Source organism: Chiloscyllium plagiosum, chromosome 34 (genome assembly GCF_004010195.1).
Source record: "Chiloscyllium plagiosum isolate BGI_BamShark_2017 chromosome 34, ASM401019v2, whole genome shotgun sequence".
Lineage (NCBI taxonomy): Eukaryota > Metazoa > Chordata > Chondrichthyes > Orectolobiformes > Hemiscylliidae > Chiloscyllium > Chiloscyllium plagiosum.
This window is the reverse complement of record NC_057743.1, coordinates 38,065,603-38,090,227: the sequence shown is the minus strand read 5'-3', so window position 1 is coordinate 38,090,227 and position 24,625 is coordinate 38,065,603. Positions and strand designations below refer to the sequence as shown.

The 24,625-nt window shown below is 41.3% G+C and overlaps 1 protein-coding gene across 21 annotated transcripts in view; it reads right to left on the bottom strand.

The window, feature by feature from the left end:
* The window catches only part of kif1b (kinesin family member 1B), a 244,283-nt gene that overhangs the window by 51,575 nt on the left and 168,083 nt on the right, over positions 1-24,625 (bottom strand). For 16 of the 21 annotated variants that reach the window (XM_043676209.1, XM_043676211.1, XM_043676217.1 and 13 more), the window contains 8 exons: positions 22,403-22,551; positions 19,140-19,318; positions 16,923-17,060; positions 11,698-11,946; positions 6,448-6,566; positions 4,728-4,813; positions 4,497-4,626; positions 2,227-2,389 (listed from right to left, as the gene is read on the bottom strand). In XM_043676209.1, the coding sequence (XP_043532144.1) occupies positions 2,227-2,389; positions 4,497-4,626; positions 4,728-4,813; positions 6,448-6,566; positions 11,698-11,946; positions 16,923-17,060; positions 19,140-19,318; positions 22,403-22,551 (1,213 nt within the window). The remainder of the gene's footprint in view (positions 1-2,226; positions 2,390-4,496; positions 4,627-4,727; positions 4,814-6,447; positions 6,567-11,697; positions 11,947-16,922; positions 17,061-19,139; positions 19,319-22,402; positions 22,552-24,625) is intronic. The other 5 variants (XM_043676219.1, XM_043676222.1, XM_043676224.1 and 2 more) reach the window with 1 other exon arrangement.

Sequence of the window (24,625 nt, the reverse complement as noted above, 5' to 3'; positions counted from 1 at the left end):
GAATTGGAAGGGGACCAATATCCTCGTGGGGAGATTTGTTAGTGCTCGTCAGGAGGTTAAATACCCAGGATAAATCGCTAGGACTTTTCCGAGGTATTTTGCAGAACTTTGTGGGAAGCTAGGGAAGAAATTGCTGAGATATTTGTATCATCAACAGCCACAGTCAAGGTGCTGGAAGACTGGAGGTTGCCTAATGAGCCAAAGCTGGAAGGAAATGCCAGGGAACTACAAAACGTCAGTTTTGGGTAAAGGTGTTGGAGGCGACTTTGAAGGCCAAGATTAACATGAATTTGGAAAGGCAAGGACAGATTAGACGTAGTCAACAGAGATTTTTGACTGGAAAATTGTATTTCATTAACTTGATTGAGCTTTTTCAAGAAGTGACAAAGATGATTGATGAAGGCAGAGTCATAGTTGTTGACTATATGCAATTCAGTAAGGCATTCGACAAGGTTCCACATGGAAGACTGGTTAGCAAGGTTAGATCACATGGAATCCAGGGGGAGCTAGCCATTTAGATACAAAATTGGTTTGAAGGAAGGAGGCAGAGGATGGTGGTAGAGAGTTGCTTTTCAGGCTGGAGGCCTGTGACCAGCACTGTGCCAGAAAGATCCACTGCTTTTTGTCATCTTTATAAATGATTTGGGTGTGAATAAAGAAGGCATGGTTAGGTCTGCAGATGACAGCAAAACTGGTGTAGTGGACAGCGAAGGTTACCCCAGAGCACAACAGGATCTTGATCAAATGGGCCAAGGAGTGGCAGATAGTGTTTAATTTAGATAAGTGTGAGGTGCGGCATTCTGGAAAGGCAAACCAGGGCAGGACTTGCACACTTAGTGGTAGTTAATGGGGAATGCTGCCAAACACAGACTTAGGAAAATAGGTGCATAGACCTTTGAAAGTGGAGTCACAGGTAGACAGGATGTGAAGGCGGCAGTTGTATACTTGCCTTCATTGGTCAGAACATTGAGTAGAGGAGCTGGGATGTCACGTTGCAGCTGTACAGGACATTGGGGAGGTCACTTTTAGAATACTGTGTACAATTCTGGTCACTCTTCAAGAGGAAGGATGTTGTGAAACTTGAAAGGGTGCAGAAAAAATTTACATGTTGCCAGGGTTGGAGGGTTGAGCTACAGGGAGAGGCTGAATAGGCTGGCACTATTTTCCCTGGAGTGTCAAAGGCTGAGAGGTGACCTTGCAGAGATTTATAAATTCATGAGGGGCATGAATAGGGTGAACTGCCAAGGTCGTTTTCCTAGGGTCAGGGAATCCAATACTAGAGGCGAAAGGTTTAAGGTGAGAAGGGAAAGATTTAAAAGGTCCGGAAGGGAAATTTTCACTCGGAGGGAGGTGTGTATACGGAATGAGTTGCCAGAGGAAGGCATTTGGATGGGTATCTGAATAGGAAGGGTTTAGAGAGTTATGTGCTAAACGCTGGCAAATGGGACTAGGTCAGATTGGGATGTCTGTTCAGTGTGGACAAGTTGCATCAAAGGTTCTGTTTCTGTGCTGAATGAATCCAATAGATGTTGAGGGAGCAACTTGCATCGATGTCTTTAAATGTGACAGCTTTTAAAAATAAGCCCACAAGGTGGAGCAACTCACTGTAGTAAAGGAAAATATTCAGGTTAAAAGAAGGGAAAAAGGAAGGCAGGAGGAGAGACTGAGGGAGGGGGGACCAGCGAGAGACTGGGAGAAAGGTATGGATGGGGTATTAAGTCAGAGGTGCAGAGGAAAAGAATAGAGTTAGGTTAAAATTATTTATCAACATTTAAGATAACATTGTTATTTGACTTAGTTCAATATTGTATTATAGTATTTGCTTCATCCTCTACCTTAAGCTGTTGGTTTAGAAAATGAGGAAAAGGTTTGTGAAAATAGTGTACTTGCTTAAAAACATATAATATTTCCTAAGGGAATCATAAAAACAACCAAAATAGCAACTTGCTCACGATAGATAAAGTGATATTGTATCACTTCAAAAGTAGCAGAATCCAGAGTAAAATGAAACCTGTCATTAGCTGTCTGACAATTCAAGATGTTGCATGTGACCTCCCAGACTGTCAATATGTACATAAACCACCTAGTTAAAAATCACAACACCAGGTTATAGTCCAACAACCTGGTGTTGTGTGATTTTTTTTAAACTTTGTACACCTCAGTCCAAAACCAGCATCTCCAAATCATAAACTACAAAGCACAATTGCAACAAAAAAGGTTACTTACTTGAACTGACAGAATATATCAGCATATTCTGGTGGGATCCCACTGGCCTGTAGTACTGTCACTCGGAAAGTGAAAACACTGCCAACTTTCAGGTGTTCGCCAATGCTGTCAGGCATCTCCCCCAGGGACAGTTTGGGGTCCAACTCAGTGTTCGATTTAAAATCTGCATTGCAAAAGACCCCAGCACAATGACATTAATCTAACTGCTGCATCATAGACAATACAGGCTGGAAAAGGTTAGCAGCCTCCACCAGCCAAAGATTTGTCACCTCTCAAGACATTAATTCCATGCATTTACCATCATTTTTAATAATTCACCAGCAAAATCAAACCAGATGACTCTTCTTGGAGAATGTTTAGAAGAGATTCCAAAGAGTTGTTCAAAGTCGAGAGGGACATAATGGAAACTGTTTCCATTGACGGAAGGGTCGAGAACCACAGGCAATGGACTTAAGAGAAGAAGTGACAAATAAAACACGGCCAACATGAATAAGAGGGTTTTTACACGGCAAGAGGTTTATCACCAGGAACAGACTGCCTGAGAGGCTGATACAATCACCTGAAGGAGGAACAGACACTGAGAAAGGGCAGGGGAGTGGGACTTGCTCAACTGCTTTTCTAAGTAGCCAACACAGGCTCAACTGGCCAAATGGCTGTCTTTGCTGCATTGGAATCCATTCCATGATTTTATATAAACATCTCACATACAGACATAAATCCAATTACGTCAGAAACTAGACTGCAGTATGATCAAGGCAAACAACCCAATCAGAGTCGAGTGTGTGTTGTTGGGAAAGTACAGATCAGGCAGCATCCGAGGAGCAGGAGGAATGATGTTTCGGGCATAAGCCCTTCATCAGGAATGATGAAGGGCTTATGCTTGAAACACCAATTCTCCTGCTCCTCGGATGCTGCCTGACCTGCTGTGCTTTCCCAACAGCACACTCTTCACTCTGATCTCCAGCAACTGCAGTACTCACTTTATCCTAAACAACGCAATCAGAGTGTTCCAATACCCACATTGTTTAAATTCCAATCTTGTAAAATATAGCTGGAGTAGTTTCCTTTCATTCCTCATTACTTTTAATAAGTAAAGCATTTCGCAAATTGTTAAAACTGCCATATTAACCTAAAATTGGGGGCAAACCTTAAATTGTACGAGTTTACAATGGGAACTCAAGAAAGTGCAAGAGGGAGCCTTATATGTAGTTGAACTTATTTTTTAAAAAAGCAGCAAACTTGCCAGACAGCATTCTGACCTTGGAAAATAAAACTCTAAGCGAATCCATTGCACTCTGGTTAGTACAGAGGAGAAATCATTTTTTTCAAAATCTGGGAAAAAGTATACAGAAGCTTCTAAGCTCATCGTGGACTGTTGCTAATGTACTATGGTGGTCCTCCTTAAATGGGAAGTGAAAACCACCACAGTCTCAGAGGAACATGTGCTGCTCTCTCATTAGAAAGAGAAGGAACTGGTAGTGGAGGTTAACCCAAGGGTTACCATGCCTCGGGTGTGGTTGAGAAAGTATGGTAACCTCAGCCAAGAAGGGAATCAAACACATGCTATCGGTGCAAGTGTCACAATCCAGACATCTAATCAACTGAGCTCCATTGTCAACAGTACATCAGAATTCAGGATGCAATTTAATGTCCTTAGAGGAGTGCAGTGTAAATGAAAAGCACAATTGATCGAATATTTTTGTCACAAAAAACATTAAACCTAAATTAGGGAACCCTTTACCTCACCAATTCGAACAATCTTATAAAATGGTGTTGTTAATCTAACTCTGCAGGGGGAGAAAGTAGAATGCTATTGTATTCCAAGTGCACATTTGGAAACTCTACTGGATTTATTAATTGCACTCCAGTGTAAAATGTGAATATCCATGGGGAGTAGAATTTAAATTGTATTTTTATTGGAAAAGATCTGACTTGGGCTGAGTTCTGTTGAAATAATTTTAAACACCAGATTCACTCAAAATTCCATTATCCGTAATAGGATTTTCACTAAATTCTCAACTGTAAGATTAATACAGCAGCTTATGTAAAAGATTTCTATGACTAAACTGACAAGTTTGTCCCCCACAATTGCAATGGTCTTACTTTCTGACAACTTGAAGGAATTACACTGAATACAGGCAAGAGGTTCATGCAGATGAACTCATTTGTACATCCAGTGTAATCTTATTATATTCCATTCACAGTCTGTAAAAGCATTCGCTACTTTTCACAAAGCCAACACTGCTTCAAGTTTATTCTAAAGCATTTACCCAGCTCATTGATTCTGTTCATCTCTTCCAATGGGGTGATGACCTCTGTGCTCTGACCCTGCCCTTCAACAATCCTAAGCTCCTCCAATGAGAGCCCAGAACGTGACATTACAATAGAAGATACATCACTCTGCAAATAAAGAAACGGAGAACAAAATGGGAAAAGTGACAATAACTTTGGTGCCTAGTCTTGTGTCTTTTTTGATGTACCAATAGCAATGTTACACTTACCTCTCTGTAGTTCTCATCATCGAATGAAATTTTAGCAGTACCAGACTGGCGTACACCAGATCCATAGTCTGGTGCCTCCTCATCAGCTAGGAGGGAGAAAACAAACCAACATTCAACATTAATTCAAAACGAACTTGAATTAAGCAAACAGCCTTGTATAAAACATTGGGACTAGAACACTAAGAAGTCAACACACAAAGCGACATCTTTTACAACTTTAGAGCCTGTTAAATCGCAGTGACGTGTGTTCATTGCTAATTGGTTTGACATTTTGCTTATTTATCTCAAAGTAATGCATAGACAGCTCTAACAGTTTATTTACATGGCTTTAAATCATTACAGACTTTACAGAATTTTCAATTCACATGCAGTCCTAGGTAGAAGCTCTAAGTCTCATTTTGCTCCAGAATATTTTTTGAGCCAGGCGTCTGTTATGGACTCACTCAGTTTGTTCACAGCCTAAAGCAATCAGGCACTGAACAAGGATCTAAGATAAGACAAACTTAATCAACTGCTACAACAGGCTCTCCAACTTGACCAGTTGACTGATGGTGAACTCGAGCAGAAAGATATCATGAGTTTTGCTGCGCAGAGAGTTGGACATTCCATAGGGTGAGAATATTCCTGCTCTACGACAATGGAGAAAGTGAGGACTGCAGATCAGAGTTGACTGTGTGGTTCTGGAAAAGCACAACAGGTCAGGCAGCATCAAAGGAGGTGGAGAATCAATGTTTCGGGCATAAGCCCTTCATGAGGAAAAGTAATGAAGGGATTATGCCTGAAACATTGCTTCTCCTGCTCCTCAGATGTTGCCTGACTTGCTGTGCTTTTCCAGCTCCACACTCTCGACTCTGTTCGAGGACAACGCCTCATGTTACTTGCCTACCAGCAAGTCCAAATTAAATGTAACCACATTTTAAAGATGCAAAGCCAACTGCAGAACCTAACACCATGAGTGGGCTGGGACAACAATGTGAGTAAAGCACTTTCGTGGAAGTCTATGTGGACAGGTCTTCATAATTTGGTACACTCGGCCTTTTACAGAACCTGCATTCTATTGAATTCTTGTGAAGCTGTGCAGTGCTACTCCAGCCTAAAAATTACAAGAGGAAACTTCTCTTTACAGTTAGGCAAATCTCAGAGATATCAGAACTGCATTGCACAAGTGAAACATTTTCCACTTCAGGTAATTAAATTAGACACTCATCAATTTGACCTGTTAAATCACAGAAAGAACCAAAATCACATCCATTCTAATTGTATAAACAATTGAAAGGAACGATTTATCTATCAATCTTCACAAATTAGATTAGATTCCCTACAGTGTGGAAACAGGCCCTTCGGCCCAACAAGTCCACATCGACCCTCCGAAAAGTAACCCACCCAGACCCATTTCCCTCTAATGCACCTGGCACTATGGCCAATTCAACATGGCCAATTCACCTGACCTGCACATCTTTGGACTGTGGGAGGAAACCCACACAGACACGGGGAGAATGTGCAAACTCCACACAGACAATCGCCCAAGGCTGGATTCGGACCTGGTGCTGTGAGGCAGCAGTGCTAACCACTGTGCCACCGTGTCACCCACTGAGCCACCGTGTCGCCCCCATGTTACGCTTCCAATTCATAACAATGGCATAACAAAAGCTTAGCGTTGCCCTGTCAGCATGTAAACAACAACCTCAATCTTGACAATGTCCAACCTGTGACGACCCACCTGTGATGGACTGTACGCCCACTCTGAGGAAGCCTCGGACCTCCCCCTTCTCACTGACAATAGCAATTCTGTGAACGAGGGGCACTGGATACAGCAAATTGCTGAGGTATACAAATGCCCTGGGAACAAGGAAAGAAAGGAGGCACAAAACTGTAATCTTAGATAAATATGTGGAGATTGCGTGCTCTCAATACCTGACAGTAGGGATGTGCAGATATCTTCAGACTATATCTGTTTCAGAAAGAGACAATTGAGCCCAGGTAAATGGATATCAGAATCAATGATTACTAGGATCCAATTTAAGCTCCAATGAATTAACTTATTTGTTTACACATGCGGGAAATGACATCCAATAATTTTTAAAACATCATTCTTTTAGGGGAATTGACAAAGCCAGCATTTGTTACCCTCGAATTGAGTGGCTTGCTCGGTCAGAGAGCAGTTAAGAATGAAGTACATTGCTGTAGGTCTGGAGTCATCTCAAGGGCAGTCGAGATAAAGGAGGGAAGATATGCTGACCTAAAGATAATTAGTGAATCAGATGGGTTCCTACAAGAAGAGATGATAGATTCCCGGCCCCATTATTGAGGTGAGCTTCATGTTCGAGATTTATTGATGAATTTAAATACCAGCTGCTGTAGTGTGATTCAAAACCATGTCCTTGGAGCATTAATCTGGGCCTCTGGATCACTCACCTCATGATATTATCACGATAGTTACATCTCCTCAATTTCTTGTCAAAAATGTGTCAGAATTTGCTAGAGTGACACAATAGCGTGAGATGTTTCACTGTTACACTAACTCTCAGGGGTATTTTAACGTTGAAAGGAACCAGCTATGAAGGTCATTTATTCTGGTAACTTCAATAAAAAAGTTTTTATTTATTTGTCTGTATATCTAAGATACCCATTGACCATCTTTGCTTCAAGCTGAACCTTGATATACTTTCACTTAACAATTTGACATAAAGATGTCACTTCCTATTCATAAAAGCGAAATGTGTTCACTGCTTTATTCAATCGTATTAAACTACCCCAAGTTTTGCACAAAATCTGACTTGATTTGCTAAGGTTTGTGTGTCTGCTGATTGACAAAACTCTTGTTTATCTCCAAACATTCTGCTGTTAACTAGTTATAAATTATACCCATAACCTAGTGAATAACATAATGCAAAATTAATGCACAGTGACAGTCTTGATACAGCAGCCACAAAGCACAGATACCTTTGTCATCAGAAATCCCAATTACCCACAAGTAGACAGTAATTTAACAGATCCTGTGGTGACTGCAACAGAGTAAGTTGCTGACGAGCCAAATGCAACCGATTCACTATGTCCCATTGTAACTCAACTAAACTGGGGAACTGGGAAATACAATTAGATGGTTCCTAATTCAAAAAATAAACAAGTGTTACATTCTGCATTTTAATTTGGGAAAAAAAATATTCAGAATCTGCAAAAAGGATTCTTAAAATAACATTTGGCAATAACCCAGGCAGTCGGAGTGCCTTAATGGTTCAACATTAAACTGGAATGTCTGCAAATCCCTACTGTTCAGAAGGGCTATGAAATACTAATTACAATCATGGCCTATTAAATCACCCACCAACCCCATCCTCAATGCTCCAAACATACTGTTTAAGAACAACATATCTCCCAGTTGTGAGCAAGAGAGAGAGAGAATGGGAGCACCATGCTGTCAAATGAAAAACTAAACATAAAAGATGAGTCATAATCAGACTGAAATAAACAAAAATTATAAAAACAGGTAAAATATGGCAAACAGCTAAAACTATGAAGGTTAAAAAATAATGAGACAAAATAAGACCTAAAACAGAACAAAACAAAATCACATGAGCCTTATTCAGTCTGCTTTGAGCTGGTAATCAGTTTTACCACAAAAAGGTTACTGTAAAAAAAACATAAAATAAGCAAAACACGCTAATGTTTACACATTCGAATAATCAGAAACAATCCAAAAGTTTGGCAGGAATAATTAGTATCAGTTGCGGTATTTACCAGCACAACTATACTTTAGTAAGGAATGGCAAAAAGAACTAAAGTAAAGATACAACAGCTGCAGTCTTTAAGTAATCAAAACACGTAGTTTCACTGACAGTGTTTATCCTTCAGGATCAGTTAGAAGCCCTTGGACCATTTGTTGAGAGTGAAATGTCATCAGAGATTTAGAATGCAGCAATTTTGTTCAACCTTGCACTAATTCCCACATAAGTTCTGCTAAGCCAGCATCTCTTCTCCTCTTTCTTTACAAAGAGTATACCTTAAAAATTTTGGGGAGAAAAAGTGGCTGAGGTGCCTCAGACAGCAAACAGAACAAAGTCACTCTTATCAGACACAGTTTGAAATTCCTCGCAATGTCTACACCTAACGTGTCTTTCTGTAAGCAGACTGAAGAGGTTGAAACAATATCAGTGGTAAGATTGGTGAGGCAAAAGAAATGGCATGTTGACAAAACAAATTCCAAACCAAACAACCTTCCAAATAAAACTCTGAATCAAAGTAAAAAAGTTACAGCCAAATAGTAAGGGAATGTTGTATTAGGAACACGCAACTATGTAGTTTGAGGACACAAGACAAAATTATTTTTTTTTAAAAAGTTAATCAAAAAAGTGAAATTGTCATACAGTCCCAGCATGCCATGGGAGACAATTAAAGGGACGAGCTCTTTAACCAACAGAAGCAAGTTCAATGTAGTATTTATGCAGCAGAGCCCACTTATTATATTTAATGTCACCAACAGCATTCCAAAAATTCATGCTGGAATTTTCTTTTGCCCAGATCATAACATTGCAGACTGTGGTATATAAAGCTACAGAACTAAAGGGAAATGAACGTGTAACAAGTATCAATTTCCTTGGGGCAGCATTGCAATGGGTGGTCAAAACTGATGCTGTACTTCAGTAAGTTACAGCAGTGTTGGTAAGTCCTTACAGCACAGTTGACAGCTATTTGGCCCATCAATTACATGCCAGCTCGCTGTATAGCAACCCAGTCAGTCTTATTGTTCCATCCTAGCCCCACAACCTTTACTTCTCTCAAGTGCTTTTTGAAATCATTAATCATCTTTACTTTCATCACCTTCATTGGCCAAGAGCTCCAGGCCAAGGTCACTCATCATGGTGCCTCTTGCTTAAAATCTTAAATGCGTGTCCGTTACTACTTGCATCATTTCATGGGAATGGCTTTCTCCTCTATCTTATCTAAACCTGTCATAATCCTCCGTGCCTGACCTCAGCTCCGTGCCCGACCTCAGCCCATTTTTGCTTCAAGGAGAACAATCCCAATCTCTCCGACCCAACATTGTAACAGAATTCTTCATCACTGTTCAACAAAATGCTTCTAGTCTTGGTACCTTATCAAGGACATCCAAATACTTCTGCAAATCTGATAAACAGGGCTGGTTGTTAGGGAGGAAAAATATTTTGGGATCTTTGGATAACTTATTTAGCTTTATTTTTATAACCTCACTATGCAACACCTTCCATTTCACTTTCCTCCAGGAGTAAGGATGAAACACAATCCTTCACATTTGAGGGCTGGCTTTGTCCAGCATCCATCAAGTTAATGAACAAGTATTTAATATAATTTTTTTCTGGCAACATGAGGAAAATAATAAGGTATGCTGCATAAATGTACAACAGAATTACATTGTATTTTCTCACCAACTAGCTCATAAATCCATCTATGTTCCTCATCTGGTTTCATTTGCTATATCATCTGCACAGTATATTTAGTTTAGCTCATGGAATTAGATTGAAGTTTTGTATAGCTAACATCTGGTTGGCACCAAGCAGCCAACTGGTGAATCTTTGGAGTCCTGTCGCAGAGGGCTGTCTGGACTCCATCACTGAGCATGTCCAATACATTTCCACATATTAAAAACATTATTTTTCAGGGAGTGTGCAGGAAAATTGCATTCAAAATGATGATCAGCTGGTAGGCAGGACGCAAAGGGCTGCATAGTCTTGTCCTGCTCCTATTTCTCTTGCTTTTATAAAAGCTGTTTGAGAACAGCAGTGTCACAATTGAAAAGGCATTTCCATTACTATTCCCACAATTCATTCCCATGTTAGATCATTAAAACATGCTTCATATCCAGCAGCTTACATCCTTATTGTTGCATCATCTCAGAGAGTGTTTTGACTGTTTGTTTTCCAAATGATCAATTGCTGCCGTCAATACTCCACCTACTTGGCCCATGTCATGGGCTGTCAATAATGCAGAGTGCTGAAGCAAAAGGGGAAGCAGTGCATATTGAATCAGAGCAAAGAAACAGTACAGGCTAAATGACGATGAAAGTACTGCCTAAATCCAGTTTCAGTGCATGCCCAAACTCTACCTAATGGGATTCACACACTTGTCACTGAACCCAAATGTTTATTTAGAAAAGTCTGTTTTGATTCAATGGCATAGGAACAATGATGTGGAGGTGCCGGTGTTGGACTGGGGTGGACAAAGTCAGAAGTCACCTGGAACCAGGTTACGGTACAACAGGTTTATCAGAAATCACAAGCTTTTGGAGTACAGCTCCTTCGTTAATCTTATGGCCAGCTAACCTGTCATGGTTACCCCTGTCGAGGTGTGGCACAAATGGTTTGAAGAACACAATTAGAAAATGGATCATAAAATTTGTTTCAATAAACGCTCCCTGTGTAGAGTTTGGGAAAAGCATTTACCTAAACATATTTTCCCAAGGTATTGCTTTCAAATTTTTGTATCTGCAATATAGTGATAGCTTCCTCAGTACCAGAGTACTCATTCACATTTGGCCAATTTAATGCAGTCGAAAAATCCTCCAATCTGATCATGGAGCTTCTGGAGATAAGCTTTCATGACAGGATTAGTTGGACATGCAACCAAAAATGATATATTCCTAATCAACCTGTTCAAGGTGTCATGACACACCTCTGGAGCAGGTGGTCTTGAACTTAGGCCACCTGACCCAGAGGTAGCAACACTACCACTGTGACCACACATGAAATCATGTTAAATGCCCTCATCAGGAATACTTGCATCAATTTACAGATCAATGGTTAGGTAATTATAATTTGTAAGTGAAGCCAATTCATTAAGAAGAAACCCAAATTCCATGAGCTGAACAGTTTGATAGAACAAGGCAAGAATGTTCTCTGTACATTAACAAACACTGTGGCTTTGCTGCCGCGAATTGTAGGCCTCTCAATGAAAAGAGCTAGTCCCTTCTCACTGTTCTCCAAAGAACCTCACCAACCTTCCCACTAAAATGAACCAGGGGGACCGGTCATAAAATGGATCCTGTCCATCTCCGAAGATGTCTGATCCCTCTTCATTGCCGAGGTCTGAGCTAGTATCATCCACAAAGGCCTCGTCATCCAGGTCCTCAATTTCATCGTGCTGCTCGTCAGCAAGCTCAGTGATGTCAGAATCGGCTGTGGAGAAGGTGGGCGAGGGTGTGCGATCGGCAATGTGCTCGTTCACACAGCCGTGGAAGATTGGGGAACTGGAGTACAGTTAATGGCAAGAAAGGGTTATTTTCCAACGTATAGGCCCAACTTGACTTCAGGAGAAAAATGGGTGTTAATGATTATTTCAATCTCTTCAAGTTAGAAATCAAAATAGCATGCTTGACCCTTCATATTTCATTAACCCTAACGAACAGATAAAATAACAAAGTCAGGATAAAAAAGTTGAGGCACACTAATGAAATATATCCAGTTTTAAAAGGTTCTTAATTTCCCTGCTCTCAATTTACCAAAATGCATTTGTTTACCAATTGACCTACCACAATCGTAAAAACCTTAGATTATTATTTTCAAATTTGGAAAGTAAACAAAGAATGAACTTGAATTTATAGCTTTTATTTCATGTCATTAGGGGAAGCCAAAATGCTTTGTACTCAAATAATAAGTGATTAACTTCAAAAATAATTATATAGGTGATTTATGCATAACAAGAGCCAACAATGAGAATGAAATAACTGACTGGTTGGTTTGCTTCTCAGGATTAAAGGGTAGAGGGAGGGAGGAACGGTCCAAAGGATATGGGAGGGTGGAGGGGTAAATGACAGAACAGGAAAGCTATAGGGACAGGGGATGGTGCCTGCAGCCATGATCCAGGTGTCCAGCAGGAAGTGTTGCCTGTGACCAGGCATAGGATCTCTTGCTAAGCAAGAAATCAACTTGATCTGGTAAAGGAGGACAGCTAGTTACTATAATCCATGTGAGAACCAGAAAAACAAAAAGAGGCTGCCCCATTGAGAGAGCATCAGGAGCTGGTCTCAAGAGTGGTCTCATGGGTTTTTGAACAATGGATGAATACCAGAGCCACTCTGAGCCGAGACACCCAGGTTCAAGACCCATCTGCTCCAAAGGTGTTCTAGTGATTGGACTGAGGTTGGCCAGATGGATCTCACTGAGCATCAGTTCCCTGATCGGCGCAGACCAACAGCCCCAATCAGGAATCCTGGCTGACATATAAACAGGAGTCGCAGGGATTCTGCACACTCTGGGGACTGGCTGTGAGCTGGCTGGTCAGAGTCCATGTATTGTGCACAGGTAAATAAAGGGTGACTTGGTGGTGGGATACCAGCCTCTCTCGAATTATTTCAGGTGTGTAATAGTATCTCAGAATCGGTTTACTTGAGGGGGAAAAACTTTTTTAAAAAGTGCCAAGTCATCCAAACAAGATACAAGAGGAAAGATCAGAATATTTTCTAAACGGTGACAGGCTAGATATTGTAGAGGAGCCAAGGAATTTGGATGACCATTTACACAAGTCATTAAATGCTAGTGCAAGAGGTACAAAAAGTAATCAGAATTACTAGTTGAATGTTGGCTTATAACTCTACAAGGTTGGAATGCAAAGAGGAGAAAATATAAAAGCTGCAAGTATAAAATAAAAACAAGGCATTGAAAAAACTCAGGAGACCTGACAGCATCGGTGGAGACAAACAGAGTGAATGCTGAGTAGAGTATGTCTCTTCTTTGGAGCGAAGGAGGAAAACATGCCCAGATGTAGAGCTTGGTTGGGCTCTACACGGAGTACTGTGTTTGATTCAAGGCTGTGCATTCTCAGGAGGGGTGTGTTAGCCTTGGAAAAGGCATCCCCACAGATTTACTGAACTGGGGCTGAAAGGGCCGATTGCCATGAAGATGGTTTGCATAAACAGGTGCTGTGTTTCCTAATCCTTAGAGAGTCGAAGGTGTTTAAGATAATAGAGTCAGTAGGATCGATTCAGAGAAGCTACTTCTCTTGATGGGAGAATCCAGAGTAAGGTAGCACAAGCATTAAATTGCACAGGGAGAGAGGGGAATGGTGGAACTGAGTCCTCCAAGAGGTTGAGGGGTCATGTGAAAAGATTAAGGTTGAGACTGACAACTTGATTAGGGGAGATTACGGTTTATGGATATGAAAGTAAGTTGGGATATAGGTCGACCAGAGTCTAATTAAGCAAAGCCAACTCAAGCTAAATAGCCAATCTGCAGAAGGGAAAGAATGCAAGAAGGGAGGAGGAAAAAGGTGGAAGCTATCCTCTCTCTCTCTGTCTCTCACAGATATTTTAGTCAGAAATTTGGAGAATTTTGTCAACTTCCAATCCATGATTTGTTACCTTCTCTTTGGGAAACAGAGTGCAGCACCACTAGGGAAGACTTGTACAGGTTCAGAAGGTTGCTCTTTACTCTGAGACTATCGGAGGTAGACACTGTCTTCAGGATATTTCTCTCTCTGACAAAGCATGTTGTTTCATTGTTTTTGCAGGGCATCACAACCGAGGGACTGGGAGACATAAAAACCAAGTGTGGGAGCAGTGGGAAGAGTTCATTCCTAACCAGTCATGGCTTGCCAAGAAAGCTGCCCAGATGGGTCACTCAGGCAGACTGAGAAATTTTGAGAGTACATATACCCTCCCACATTTTAACAAGAGAGGAAAGATTTTTGATGCCACAGATTACCAAAAATATCCTTCCAAGCTCTGCACCTTGTTTGCAAATTAATCAAGGACACCAACATCTCAGCAGACACGCTTATTTTTAATGCACTTCTGAGCTGTTGGGATATTGGAAACTTTAGAAACCTTTAACTCAACTTCAGCAGCTGGTTAATCCTTTGGCATCAGCAGCAGGTCAGCAAATGTCTGTTCAATTGACCGACAACTCGTAAGTCTATATACGGCACAAATATGATCCACCTATAAAGCACCAGGATTTCATTTTGGACAAATACTCTTCACAAACAGCATCAAAATTCTTTGAGTTTCAGCCCCTTGCCCCTCTCCTCCAGTTCCCCACAGTGTTTCATGTTTTGTGGCTATCCCCAACCTAAAAGGAAACAGTATTATATGTGAATGAAGAGTCCTTCCCAGCTAAAAACCAAAACAAAGTCATTGGTTAATGGTGAAAATATCTGCCACTGAACTTTTCAATTTCCATAAAATGCTGAAAGAAAACACAAGGCAGCAAGCTTGTTTATCATGAAGATGACTGGAAAATTGCAAGTGCTTAGTTAGAGAAAAAAAATTAGAGATCAATCAATGGATACCCTAGAATGCAAAGGTACACAATTCAGGGCTTAAGTGACACCACGAATGGCAAAAGCGAAATGCATCTCAACCCCTGAAAGAAGACTGCTATCCTCCAAATCACTTGATCACCAATCTTCAACTTTTATAAGCATTCAAATTCTGGCAGCTGAGCTCTGGAGAACTCTGCATTTGATCTTTAGTGAATTTCAGTCATCTGAGTGGAAATGGTTCTGCAAATGTCCTTCATCGGAGAACATGATAGATTGGCAACGAATTGTTGCATTGATGACTAATCTTTGCAAAGAATATGCTGCCAAAAATGTAGGTGAGTCTATGATAGGCTAAGGGTTAGGACATGCCCCTACAGTCAAATAATCTTCCATGTTCACAGTCAATAAATGAAGCAAGGTGAGGTGCCATTGGTGCATGTGTGGTGGAGGGGGGTGGAAGAGAGAGAGCCAGAGCGCGCGCGAGCCAGAGCCAGAGCGCGCGCGAGCCAGAGCGAGAGCGCGCGCGAGCCAGAGCGAGAGCGCGCGCGAGCCAGAGCGAGAGCGCGCGCGAGACAGAGCGAGAGCGCGCGCCAGACAGAGCGAGAGCGCGCGCCAGACAGAGCGAGAGCGCGCGCGAGACAGAGCGAGAGCGCGCGAGACAGAGCGAGTTAGTTTGTATGTTGGAATTTAATAGGAAAACAATAATGAGTATGTGTGCTCAAGGTGAGAAAGATTTCAGTCTCACAAAAATCAAATGTTTGTGTGTTTCAGGCATTAGACATTGGTAATTATTCTACAAAGACAGTACATCTCTTCCATTCTGAACCTTCCTACACCTGCAGCAGTTACATATTCCAACAGATTTTTTTTTATTTCATGCAGCCATGTCTGAGTTGCTCTCCAGCCTGGCATTTATTATAGCAATTGAGGAAGGGTAATAAGATGATAGTGTGCTCCCTCCTTGATGACAGATTGACTTGCTTAACCATCCAAGAGTTAATTGCATTGCTGCAGGTCAGGAATTGCAAAAAGCCACACTGGGTAAGGATGGCCAGTTTCCTTCCCATATAGCATAAGTGAACCAGACAGGGTTTCTCTGACAATCAGGTTGTTTCGCAGTCATCACACTAGATTTCATTTCAGAATTACATTATTAACAGATAGTGAATTTCTGTAGCAGCTGAGATGGGATTTGGACTGGTGGCTCTGGATTGTTATTCTAGACCTGTGCATTACCAGTTTTATAACATAACCAAAATGCTAACATTCCATTGCTGTGTCAGTATTAAAGCAGCTGGTTTTATTCTGTGATCCAATGTCTACTAGAATCTGGGGTGAGATGCACTTAGCCCATTCTGATTTGACTCTTGCAGAGCACGACAAATGAAAATAAATCCCATACTGCAAACTACCATCATCTACAGCTGCAGCCATACACCCCTAAAGACATTCCTCCTTTCTGGTTTGATCAGAATGCAACATGTAGCTGATAATGTTTCAGCAGTGGCAACCTTTGTTACAAACTTAAATGATAATCCATAGTTTATTAACAGAATAATTGTCAGCATAATTTATAAATGAGCACAAGAGCTTGGTAATTTTACATTAATTACATTCAAATCACCAAACATTTGCACCCTCAATGCTAGAACAAATACTGATCGGAAATTATAAATGTTTCCTCAAATACAATCTGAAAGTAAACTATACAATTTGAATCCCCTTTTTGGCTGCATATGATGCATTTATGTGTGTTATACAGGAACACCTGTTTCTGCTATTGCCTACCGGACTTAATGTAAAACAGAGCGTGGGAATAAGTGCACTGCAGAGAGAACATTTATGATAAATCTCTGATAAAAGTATCTCTTTCAAGAGGAGATCAACATCTAAGCCAGGGCAGGTCTCAATTCTGCAGCTGTCAGTGCCAAATGGTTTTGATATGTAGGAGAAACACCGACGTACCTTCCCACGAGTTTAAACCAATGGAAGCGGTCGTAAAACGGGTCACTGCCTGTCATGATGGACTCACTGTCATCTTGTGTGGCAGAGGCCATCTCTCCAGCACGATCATACATTTCACGCATTAGCTCCAATCTCTGCCTGCACAAACAAAGCATACTTGTTTAGAATGTGCAGCCCATGGTTAAAACATTGCAACAGCACTCTGAGTTTTCCCTTCCATCAAGATATTGCCAAATTAGAGGTTCACCTAAATGCATGCACGCACGACTAATGCACAGAAAGTTAACGTGAAGATATTTTGCTCCCTTGTAAGCTTCAGTGCAAATTGAGCCAAGGCAATCACAGAAGATACAGAAGCTTGAACTAACACACCAACAGGTTCAAGAATACTTCCCCCCTGCCATTATTAGACTGATTAATGGGCCCTAACTTCAACTAATATTGACCTTGCTTCATGTACCTCCATGCAGTACAACCTGTATGCCTAACTCTGTCGTTAAGCACCCTATGATCTGTATATCCTTACTTACTCTGATCTGCCTGTACTTCTCACAAACAAGCTTTTCGCTGTACACATGACAACAATAAATCAAATCAAAATCAAATCAATGTATTTAAACTGTGAACACTACAAACCACAGCCAGCTACTCACTGACAAACACACTCAGCTATATAATGGACATGCTGTAGCACACAGTTCTCTCCCCTCTCCGGGAAGACAGAGCAAAGCAGAAAAAATGGCAGAGATGAGGTAATTGCCAAGAGAGAACGTGACAGGAAATTGTGATCAAGTCTGTTTAGCTCGCAACACCAATCTTTTGTTCAGGGATTGGGAATGTACAAGACAACTAAAGGAACAAGAGGAAATTAACATTGAAATGGAGACAGAGTAGGATAACCATGGTGTTTACTTGACATGCTTTCCTCAGTACTGTTAAACTGCATAGTAACTCAATATGGTTGCTCAAGTTCCCTTCTTTAGTTGGTGAAAAAATTCTTTCGAACTGACAGTTTTAAAAATAAAAATGATGATGATGAAATAAATGCAAGAATATAATTACTTCACTTCATACAGCATCTTCTCTCATTTTAGGGTTCTTAAGACAATTCATCAACACTCCTCATTTATATCGACTGTTATACTAACGGCATACCGAAGATAAAATAATTTCATGCTGTGTCACATCCCTTTCTCCAAGGCAACTGTATTTAGAAAAAGTAGTTTGATCCATTAATCCGCAACGCGTTTGATGCTAGCAATTGGGAGCTGAGCATTGGAGAGGAGGTTGTTGCAGACTCCTTGTTTGCAGACAAGGACCCAGGCACTGTGCACACTGCATGTTCTCACAGACAGGCGACCCACACTGGATATTCTCACAACTCCCATCTGTGCCATCCAGCAACATTCCCCTCTGCAAAACTCAATGCCCAGCTGCTGACATGCTGACACCACACACAATGGGGATAAAGGGATCAAATTTATTTCCTTAAATACAGTTGTCTTAGAGAAAGGGTTGTGACCTAGTGTGAAAATATTTGATCTTCAGTGTGCCATTAGTATGGCAGTGGAGAGGAGATGCTGCAGTTGTGCCAGGAGCAACAGGGTTGACTGTTAAATGTCCTGTTAAGCAACATTCTCACAGGGGCAGGTAAGGATGTGCAATGAATGTTGGCTTTGCCAGCAACACCCATGTCCCCTGAACAAAAAATTAATCCATGTGTCGCATTAAAGACTATATCAATAGTACTTTTTAAATAAAAAATTTGAAAATTGCTGAGGAAAACACATTATTTTTAAACAAAGTTAACTGCCAATCATCTTTAACCGATGCATTATCCATGGCTATGCCTATACCAAAGTGCACTTGCCAATCAATCAATACTTTTGTCTCAGTATAAATGTGGCTTTCCCTGTATTTTTATATTTCTTACAAATTATTTCAAAGAGTGCAAGATGAAAAGCTTTGATGACAATATCAGTCTTTCTTTTAGCAACATTTCACCATTAAGTAGAGGAAGATTAGGAAATCTCCCATCAACAATGTCATCATGATGCATTGTGGAAACACCTGCCAGAAATTTATCATAAAAGCAGTCCAAGAAATATAGTTTAAATTGGCAAAGGCAGGCATTTCACTAATTATAAAATAGGATACTGTAAAATGTAATGTGACCAGCGCGCCAGACGGTTCAGCAAGCATTTAAGTAAACCTTACTTGAGTTTTTCCAAGGACCAATAATGTGTTGCACCATTCTTCAGATCTTGTACCTCCACTGCAACAACAGTTCTTGGGAATTGTTGAACTTCACGATCCGATTCGGCCTCAGCAGGGAGTAATTCAGGCGGAAGAGGGGAGTATAGCGTGTTTGTGAGCAACACAAACTGGAATTGCACCTGAATAAAAAGTGTGGGAGGAGTTAGGGAAGAAAAATCAATATTAAACCCCAATTCTTCTTCCCCAATTCATTAATGTGTGTAACACATGAGTTTTAGGAACAACATGTACTGCAGAATGGTCATCGTCTCAAGCAAGGACATCTTCGCTTGGGTAAACTGCCACTTAAATTTATTAGCTTGATTTCTAGGTTAAGGGGATTGTCGCAAACAAGAGATCAAGTACATCAGATCCAAGTTGTCTGCAGTTTAGATGGGATGTGAACTTACTGAAATATAAAATGTAAAAGGGCTTTACAGGATAGATATGGAGAGGATGCTCCCTGTGCCTAAGAAATCTAAAATTAGGGGCAACTCTCAGAACAAGTCATTGATCATTCGCGTCTGAGACGAGAATTCTATTTTCACTCAAACATTTTGTGAATCTGTGATATTCTGTATTCTCAAGGGCTGTTGCTGTGGAGAAAAAATCACCTGCCTCGGAGTCAGAGTCGGGGTTCAACGACAGAGTTTATTGCACAAGGAAATACCGGAGCTCCAGGGAGAGAAAGGCACCAACAGCACAGTGGTCAGCTACGAGTTTTCTCTCAACCTGGAGCACATGTTAAGATACTTTTAGACATGTTGTGATATAATAGGTCAGTGATGAGGTTATTGTTTCTGCAACATGGTTTGTTTATTGTAACATTGCAGAATCGTTAATAGGTTCGGATCAGTCATTGTCTGTTCTAGCGCAGCCTTTGTTAATTTTTGTGCGGTTGCTGTCGGCTTCAGTGCAGACATAGTCAGTTTCAATGTCTGCTCGGAAGTCCACTGCTGTAGTAATGGTGCTAATCACTCTTCCTGAGAAGGACGATTACCACAGCCCTGGCTATTATCACTCTGTATTGAGTCCATATCTAACTGTTAGCATTTCTATCAAAGGTATTGGCTGGACCCAGACACTTCGGCGGGCAGTGTACGTTACTCATGTGTATTCTCTCCCTCACCTGCCTTGAACTAATCAACTCGGTTGTGAGTGCATTTTACTGACACTCTGATGGCCCCAGGCAGCGTTTGTGTTTACTCTGCTGTCTCCCTCCATATTGCAGTCCGGCAGCCATCTTGTGCATCAAGTGGCCAACTTATGGCTCAGCGGCCATTTTGTGTGTCCATGTGCCTAGTGTCACCCTGCCTCGTGCCATCTCCCACTTCACTGTGAATGCTCAATGCATGGTCAAGGCAGAGGTCAATAGATGTGTGGACACCAATGGAATAGTGAGGGGTAAGACAGAATAGGCAGCAATCTAATTGAAAGGTGGAGTAGGTTGAAAGGGTTATACGATATACTTCAGCTACAATGTCCAATGCTATAGTGCAATATAACTATCACATGTAGCACACACCAAACCTTAAACACAATCTTTCCACAGTCTTTTCCAAATTAACACTTATTAATTTTACACTATGGATTAATGTTCAAGCCACACATTAGGAAGAGTCATTTGACCCAACTCTCTTCTGACAGATTAGATTAAATTACTTACAGTGTGGAAACAGGCCCTTCGGCCCAACAGGTCCACACCAACCCTCTGAAGAGCAACCCACCCAGACCCATTCCCCTACATTTACCCCTTCACCTAACACTACGGGCAATTTAGCATGACCAATTCACCTAACCTGCACATCTTTAGACTGGGAGGAAACTGGTGCACCCGGAGGAAACCCACGCAGATACGGGAAGAATGTGCAAACGCCACACAGACATTTGCCCGAGGTGGGATTTGAACCCTGGTCTTTGGCGCTGAGGAAGCGGTGCTAACCACTGTGCCACCGTGCCGCTCACAGGTTTTATAAAAGAGTGTTTTGTCTCAAAAAAAAGTGAAAAATTGAGGTTTATTTCTCAGCAAAGAGCCTAAACTGTAAATATTTGTTCCTTAAGCACATGTGTCAATCCTCTATAACTGGAGACTAATTAATGTTGATTTGTCTGAAATGATCCTCCCATCTCTACCCCACAGCACGGACATTAATATAGAATTGAAAAGGAGCATCAGCAATTCTTTCCTGAAACCAGCTTTCAGAGCAGCGCTCATTTGCAAACAATGTCTGGGTTTTTCGGAAGAGTACATTCCAGACTAGAATAGCACAAGCCCAGCACATTTCAGCAGCAGTCGCAGGCTGTAGGCCAGTATTCCTGAGCAGCAGGAGAGTCAATGGGAAGGGCTTATGCTCGTGCTCAGGAATACTGGCCTACAGCCTGCGACTGCTGCTGAAATGTGCTGGGCTTGTGCTATTCTAGTCTGGAATGTACTCTTCCGAAAAACCCAGACATTGTTTGCAAATGAGCGCTGCTCTGAAAGCTGGTTTCAGGAAAGAATTGCTGATGCTCCTTTTCAATTCTATATTAATGTCCGTGCTGTGGGGTAGAGATGGGAGGATCATTTCAGACAAATCAACATTAACTAGTCACCAGTTATAGAGAATTGACAAATATGCTTAAGGAACAAATATTTACAGTTTAGGCTCTTTGCTGAGAAATAAACCTCAATTTTTCACTTTTTTTTGAGACAAAACACTCTTTTATAAATCTTTCAGAAGCGAGTTGGGTCAAATGACTCTTCCTAATGTGTGCCTTGAATATTAATCCATAGTGTAAAATTAATAAGTGTTAATTTGTAAAAGACTGTGGAAAGATGTTCTTTAAGGTTTGGTGTGTGGTACATGTGATAGTTATATTACACTGTAGCATTGGACATTGGAGCTGAAGTATATCATAGAGCCCTTTCAACCTACTCCACCTTTCAATTAGATTGTTGCCTATTCTCTCTTACCCCTCACTATTCCATTGCTCGAAGTGTCAACTCTCCTGCTCCTCAGATGCTGCCTGTCCAGCTGTGCTTTTCCAGCACCACACTTTTTGACTCTGATCTCCAGGATCTGCAGTCCTCACTTTCTCCCAGTATTCCTCAGCAGTCAACAACAGATTCCAGTTTAGAATGGATTTAAGTTAACCAAAGACATAAGAAAAATTCACAAATAGACACTAAAAAGTTAACCAGGGAATTATGTTATTGAGCACTACACCTTAGTGCCATGCAGTACCTTTTTCTTCAACTCAACACTAATAGCATTAGCCTCCTTTAGATAGACAGCATTCCCCCAGAGTAGGTCACGCAAAGATGTAAACTGGTGATACTTCCATTTCCTGAATGCCCACTCTGCCAGCTCATAATCACGTTGGGTCCAGGACACTACAGAGGAAAACAAGGTTCAGAGAAGAACAGAAACCTATCAATGGTCACTCATGGCCAGGTACTGGAAACCATTCAAACATTTCAGCTTTAATTTTCTGACTGTATCATTGATGGTAACCCCTTTAAAATGGTTCCAGATGGCATTTCAATAAAACTCTTGTTTGCCGGCATACACCCAAGAGCATGCAGGTTGATTGGATTATCTGAGAGCAAGGCCTTTAACCCAACCACCTCCTCTCACCAGCACCAGTGTAATTTCTTTATTAACCAAAGCCTCTATTTAGTTGGTTAGCTCATTTGGCTGGATGACTGCTTTGTGATGTGGAGTGATGCCAACAGTATGGGTCGAATTCCTGCACTTGCTGAGGTCACCTTGAAGAACTCTCCTTCTCGCTGGAGGTGTGGTGACCCTCAGGTTAAACCACAATCAGTCATATCTCTCTAACAAGAGAGCAGCCCCAGAGTCCCCGGTCTCACTTTTATTTAATATCAAAACCAAACCTGCTCACTTTGCCTTGGAAATTATATATTTTTTTAAATTGGTTAGAATTTTACATCATGAAGATTACATTAACACAAAAATAGCAGATAGAGTCAGAGTCGTACAGCACAGAATCAGATCCTTTGGTCCAACTTGACCATACCAACCAGATATTCTAATTTAATCAGATATCTAATTTAATCTCGTCCCATTTGCCAGCATTTGACCCATATTCCTCTAAGACCTTCCTATTCATTTACCCATCCAGATGTTTTTAAATGTTGTAATTTTACGAGCCTCCACCACTTCCACTGGCAGCTTATTCCATACACGCACCACCCTCTGCATGAAAAGATTACCCCTTAGGTCACTTTTAAATCTTTCCCCTTTCACCTTAAAATTATGCCCTCCTCTTTTGGACTCTCTTCCCTGGGGAAAAAGACCTTGACTGTTCACCCTCTCCATGTCCCTCATGATTTTATAAACCTCTATAAGGTCACCCCTCAGTCTCCGACGCTCCAGGGAAAACAGCCCCAGTCTATTTAGCCTCTCCCTATAGCTCAAACCCTCCAATCCTGGCAACATCCTTGTAAATCTTTTCCACACCCAAACAAGATTTATATCTTTCCTATAGAACTGAATGCAATATTCCGAACGTGGCCTAACTAATGTCCCGTACAGCCACAACATGCCATCCCAATGCCTATACTCAATGAACTGATCAAAAAGCAAATATACCAATCTTTCACCAACCTATCTACTTCAAGGAACCATGAATCTGCATCCCTAGGTCACTTTGTTCACTTTGCAACACTCACCACCTAAGCGCATATGTCCTGTCCTGACGTGCCTTACCAAAATGCAACATCTCACATTTATCTAAATTAAATCCCATGTGTCACTCCTTGGCCCATCTGCCCATTTGATCAAGGTGCCATTGTATTCTGAAACAATCTTCTTCACTGTCCACTGGCCCATCTATTTTAGTGTCACCTGAAAACTTCCTAGCCTTTCCTCCGATATTCACATCCAAATCATTTGGATAAATGACAAAAAGCAGTGGTCCTAGCATTGATCTTTGCAGCACACAACTGGTCACAGGCTCCAGTCTGAAAAACAACCCTCTACCACCAGCCTCTATCATCTGATCTAAGTGAGACTCAGACTGCCAGGTGAACAAATTGTTTTTTTTTCATATCAGTTTCTTCTCCAGAGTAGTGACTCTCAGGCCAGCTCCAACCTGAGGTGCTCCCTACCCTCACAAGCTGGACTGTGTTGGATAGTTCGGGATTTTTGAAGCATGAAGATACAGCAAGGTCCAGAAATTCTGGTTGGAATGGTGTTACATAAGCCTTTACAGGAGAACGTGCAAAGCTGAACCATGCTCTAAATCACAGCTTAGAATGGAGAGAAACCAGTCAGATCATCAGTAAGACAAGCCCAAAGGGAAAACACTTAAATCCTGCTAACAATTTTTGCAATCACATACCAATAATTCATTTAATATTTAGTAGGCATGAACTTCATGGGGGGGGAGGGCGTGTGCGAGAGGGAGAGGGCGAGAGAGGGCGTGTGCGAGAGGGAGAGGGC